The sequence below is a fragment of the Argiope bruennichi genome, chromosome 2 (genome assembly GCF_947563725.1).
Source record: "Argiope bruennichi chromosome 2, qqArgBrue1.1, whole genome shotgun sequence".
Classification (NCBI taxonomy): Eukaryota; Metazoa; Arthropoda; class Arachnida; order Araneae; family Araneidae; genus Argiope; species Argiope bruennichi.
Genome location: NC_079152.1, coordinates 24,848,450 through 24,853,964, shown reverse-complemented (window position 1 = coordinate 24,853,964; position 5,515 = coordinate 24,848,450). Strand labels below are relative to the sequence as shown.

The 5,515-nt window shown below is 41.5% G+C and overlaps 1 protein-coding gene across 1 annotated transcript; it reads left to right on the top strand.

Moving 5' to 3' along the window:
• Positions 1-622: 622 nt before the first annotated feature.
• On the top strand, positions 623-1,894 carry LOC129962130 (uncharacterized). The gene has a single exon (XM_056075869.1). The coding sequence runs from the start codon at positions 623-625 to the stop codon at positions 1,892-1,894; it is 1,272 nt and encodes a 423-aa protein (XP_055931844.1).
• The last annotated feature ends 3,621 nt before the right edge of the window (positions 1,895-5,515 follow it).

Below are 5,515 nucleotides of genomic sequence, written 5' to 3'. Positions count from 1 at the left end.
CAAGATTTCGCTTTGGAAACTGAGCAAAAGTGATGGTCCATGTTCTTGACTCCCTGATGGAGGGAAAATAATAACAGAAGAGCTCTGAACAGTGCTTGCGTATGGTGCAGTTGCCCCTCAGGGGCTCACCTACTATAGGTGAGTACGGGTGTCCCAATCCCGAGGTACCTAGGGATCTTTACTCCTTTCATGTTCAAACTCCCCTACGCCTTCTGCTTTCTGCTGTTTTTCCTTCCCTCGACGGTAAGCGAGGGAGCTCTCCATGAGAAGCGGTCGCCGCTCTGTTTGCTTCTTGCTTCTCATGGACAGCCAAAACCCCACGTGTTTGCCGTGCGTGGCGACCCATTTGAAAGACGGGTGGTGCACTGTGGTCCCCGGTGTATCAATCGGCTGGTACCTAGTCACCTCAGTGGCTAGTCTGCTAGGGATCAAGCGAAGGGGCTACTCCTTGGGCTTGGCGTTAAGGGTGGTCACTGTCCCCGGGGGTAGCTCCCAGCGTATAGGTACCGATTAGCACTAGGGTGGATGCCGAGGCTGATAATAACCAGAGCCGGTAATTGCCTTCCCTTGTTGGGCTCCGTGGTGGGCGGTGCCGTCGGACCCGAATCATTTATCATATCGTATGGGGCCTAAAAACTTAAATCAACAAACGACACGGAAAAATACTGAAAAATATTACGACCATTTTTTTGTCATCAAAAGACTTTCTGAGAATAAGGAGACATTTCACACGGTCTCTCCGTTCCTTGTAGAAAAAGCCGTTTCTGGAACACTTGGGGAAGTTTCTGCCATTCGCAAACTTCGTTCGGGAGATTTGCTGGTGGAAGTTAATTCTCGAAAACAATCTAATCAAATTCTCAAACTGAAAGCATTAGCTACAATTCCCATTTCTGTAAGCGCGCATACATCTCTTAATTCTTCTAAAGGTGTTATTACATGTGGGGAGTTATTTCATACATCAATTGAAGAAATTACAAATGACCTAAAACCTGAAGGAGTGATACATGTACGCCGTATCTCAATTCGGCGGGATGGACAACTCCTCCCTACAAAGCACCTCGTTCTTACCTTCCAAATGCCTACTTTGCCAGAAGTAGTTAAAATAGGATATCTGAGATTGAAAGTGCGTCCTTTTATACCTAACCCTCTGAGATGCTTTCAATGCCAACGTTTTGGGCACTCTAAGATCGCCTGCCGCGGGACACTTACTTGCGCCCGTTGTGCAGAGAAAGGACATGATAGCCAGCAGTGCACCTCATCTGAAAAGTGCGTCAACTGTGATGGCGAACATACTTCCTTTTCCAGATCATGTCCACGTTGGAGGTTGGAAAAAGAAATTATAACTTTGAAAACAAAAGAACAAATTTCTTATCCAGAAGCGAAAAGAAGAATCGAGGCACAGACATCTTCCCCTGGGGTCAGCTATGCATCAGCTGTTAAAAAATCATATTGTAAAAACTGTTCATGTAAAAATTGTGTGCAGATTGTTGCTGAAAAAGTTCCTCCCGCAAAAACATCCGAATCTGATACAGAACCTTCCACAAACAGTGCTCCTGAATCTCACGATCCACCGAAACGTAAACCAAAACCAAAGCCTCCACGTGCTCTTAAATTAAAGCTTTCGAAACACGGCCTTTCACAAGAAATGATTTCGGAAAAATTTAAATCAAAATTGAAAAAATCCAATATTCGAAATTCGGTTGCTCTGGGACTTGCAACTACGGGGACAGTCCAAAAGGATTTACCTACTATTTTTGGAGGATTGTCCAAAAGTCCTGATTCAATTGCTCTCCATCCATCCGACGAAGAGGAGGATGACCTTGAAATGAGTTGCGAAATAACGCCAACTCAAACTAACGCAATTTATAATTCCCACGCTAAAAAACTCTCTTAATGGGTACCTTTCTCTCGTGGAATTGTCGCGGCATTCGGACAAAGCTAACTGACATCAAAGCTCTCATTAATAAATCAAATCCTGTTTGCGTAGCTCTTCAAGAGACATTTTTGAAACCAGATATTCACTTCAAATTAAGAGGTTATAATTGTGCAAGGAAGGATAACGAAACTGGTGCATCATTCTCTGGTGGAGTGTGCATTTTAACCTCCAACTTTTATCCCAGTACTATCCTTAATCTACGCACTAACTTGCAAGCTGTGGCTGTGCAGATTCATGTCAAATCCTTGGTCACGGTCTGTTGCCTTTACTTGCCTCCAAATGGGGTTATTTCGCAGGACGATTTGAATACTTTGGTTGATCAGCTTCCAACTCCCTTCATTTTGCTTGGTGATTTTAACGGGCATAGTACTTTGTGGGGTTCGGATAGCACTAACTCCCGTGGGCGACAGATAGAACAATTCATTTCTGATAACTGTCTCTGTCTGCTCAATAACAACGAAAAGACATACTTTCATGAACCCACTCGTACTTTCCATTCCCTTGACCTCGCTATTTGCTCTCCGGCAATTTTCCCATTATTGAATTTGGCAGTTGAAAGCGATTTACATAATAGTGATCATTTTCCTCTTGTCATCTCTCATGATGATAATAGTAATTTGATGCAAAGCCCACCAACATACATTTTCCAAAAAGCAGATTGGGCTACATTTACTAAGTTAGCATTGATTACAGAAGAAATGATTTCATCTGCCGATATTAGTGAGGCTGTCCAAAATGTCACTGATTGCATTATTAAGGCCGCTGATGCTTCAATTCGAAAGCGTACCCCTCTTCCACGCAAATTTCGCAAACCATGGTGGAATGATGAATGTCGTAATGCTTATAAGGAACAAAGAAAATATTGGGGTATTTTCCGCAGGTATCCTACCACGGAAAATCTTGTTGCATTTAAAAGAGCAAGAGCAAATGCTCGTCGAATTCGGCGCCGCAGTCAAAAAGAATCTTGGCAAAGTTTTATATCTACCATCACTTCCAATACATCTAGTGCACAGTTGTGGAAGAAAGTTAAAGCGGCAAACGGAATTTATAAAGAATTCGCTTTCCCCATCTTAAATACAGAAACGGCTTCATATTCCTCGCCACTTGATATTGCAAATGTTATTGGAGAAACCTTCGCTGATGTTTCAAGCTCTGTTCCTAATAATCCGACTTTTCGTGCGATTAAGAGACAAGCTGAACAAGTGCCTTTGAAGTTTAGAACCCGCATGGTCCTCTCTTATAACAATAACTTTAAGATAGTGGAATTAAGGAACGCTCTTTCTCGTACTCGAGATACTAGCCCAGGTGTCGACGGGATTACCTACAGTATGCTTCGCCATTTAGACGAAACCTCTCTTTTGCATCTCCTGAACCTGTTCAACAGAATCTGGAGTGAGCAAACTTTTCCTGAACAATGGTATGAAGCCATTGTGATACCTACCCTTAAACCTGGAAAGGTTCCTACCAATCCCTCAAACTATAGGCCAATTGCTTTAACTAGTTGTCTCTGTAAAACGCTCGAACGCATGGTAAATGCCCGTTTACTCTATGAACTGGAGAAAAATGGGTATATTTCACCTTTCCAAAGTGGTTTCCGTCGAGGACGTTCTACCAATGACAACTTGGTTATGCTTGAATCTCAAATTCGAAATGCATTCGTCCGGAGAAACCATCTAGTTTCTATATTCTTCGATATAGAAAAGGCGTACGATCGTACGTGGCGGTATGGCATCCTCCGTACTTTAGGTGATTTTGGTTTTAAAGGTAACTTGCCAGTTTTTATTCAAAATTTTTTAAAATTTCGGACATTTCGAGTCCGTATTGGTAATACATTTTCTCATCATTTTATTCAAAGTGAGGGTGTTCCTCAAGGAAGTGTTTTGAGTGTCACCCTTTTTATTCTCCATATAAGCCAAATTATTCATGTTTTACCATCATCCGTTTGTGGAACACTATATGTGGATGATCTACAAGTCTCCTGCCAGGGGTCTAATATGGTTTTAATAGAGCGACAACTTCAGAGGGCTGTTAACAAACTCATTTCATGGTGTGATGAGAATGGACACACGCTTTCCCCTGAAAAGAGCCGCTGTGTACACTTTTGTCGGAAACGGAGTCTCCATCCTGATCCTGTAATACAAATTCGAGGTGTTGATATTCCAGTCGTTGAGGAAGTACGTTTCTTAGGGGTCATATTTGACCGGAAACTCACTTTCCTTTCGCATGTTCTTCATCTGCGAAAGAGGTGTGAAAAATCCCTCAACATCCTAAAAGTTCTCTCGACTACAAGATGGGGGGCAGATCGAACATCTTTACTTCGTATCTATCAGTCTGTTATTCTGTCGAGAATTGATTATGGATGCGAAATATATGGTACAGCTCGTTCTGGTGTTCTCCGAAATTTAGACACAGTACACAACAGTGCTTTGCGTATATGTTCTGGAGCCTTTCGTACATCACCAGTTCATAGTTTATATGTGATTTGTCATCAACTTCCACTTTATCTGAGACGGAAAAAATTATCTGAACTATATTTTTTCCGTATTGAATCCTCTATCAATCACCCTATTCGTAGAATTAATTTACCCATTGGCCTGGGGCGATTATATAATGCACGTCCTTCTAATATCCTACCTTTTCGTGAAAGGGTAAAAAGAGCTTTTGCTGATGTAAATATTTTAAATCTGCAGGTTCATAATACTAACGCTTATGCTTTGCCACCCTGGGATATCCCAGAAATATCATATCTTAACCCTTTTCTCGCTTATGACAAGTCTACCACTTCATCTGTTGTCTTTCAACAACTTTTTCTATATCACCGCAATGAATATTTTACACACATTCCTGTTTTTACGGATGGCTCAAAGACAGCTCATCAAGTAGGTTGTGCTGTCGTCATTGCTGAGGACACAGGCAGCTTTCAGTTGAGTACTTTGTGTTCAGTTTTAACTGCTGAACTAATGGCAATTATGATTGCTCTTGAAAAAATTTCTAACCTCACTTGCCACAAATTTTGCATTTATTCTGATAGTATGAGTGCTCTGGAGGCCCTCAGCCATCCTCATACTAAAACACATCCACTAGCTGTAGATATCCTACATCTTTGGAGAGATTTGCAAGCTCAGAACTACCAAATTTTATTTTGTTGGTTACCTGGCCATGTTGGCATTGTTGGCAATGAATCTGCTGATGCTGCAGCAAAGACAGCATCCACTTCTCTACAACGAGCTATTCCGTACACAGATTTAAAAAAATATATTTCTCAACGTATTTTTTATTTATGGAAAGAATCATGGGATTTGCAGATTTCTAATAAGCTGCATTCTATTCAGCCTCACATCACTTTGTGGCCGGTAGTTCCAGTACGCGAGTTGGACGTCAAATTGACTCGGCTTCGCATTGGCCATACTCGCCTCACACATAAACATCTTCTATTTGGTGAGCGATGTCCAGTCTGTAATGCGTGTGATGTTAATTTAACTGTTATTCATATTTTATCAGAATGTCCAATTTTTAATTCTCATCGATTACGTTTATTCGGTAAATCATCTTCAAACATTCGTGACTTGGTGGGAGAAC

Bases quoted from the DNA above. Each gene is read 5' to 3' on its own strand.
- LOC129962130 (XM_056075869.1), top strand. From the start codon at position 623: ATGGGGCCTAAAAACTTAAATCAACAAACGACACGGAAAAATACTGAA.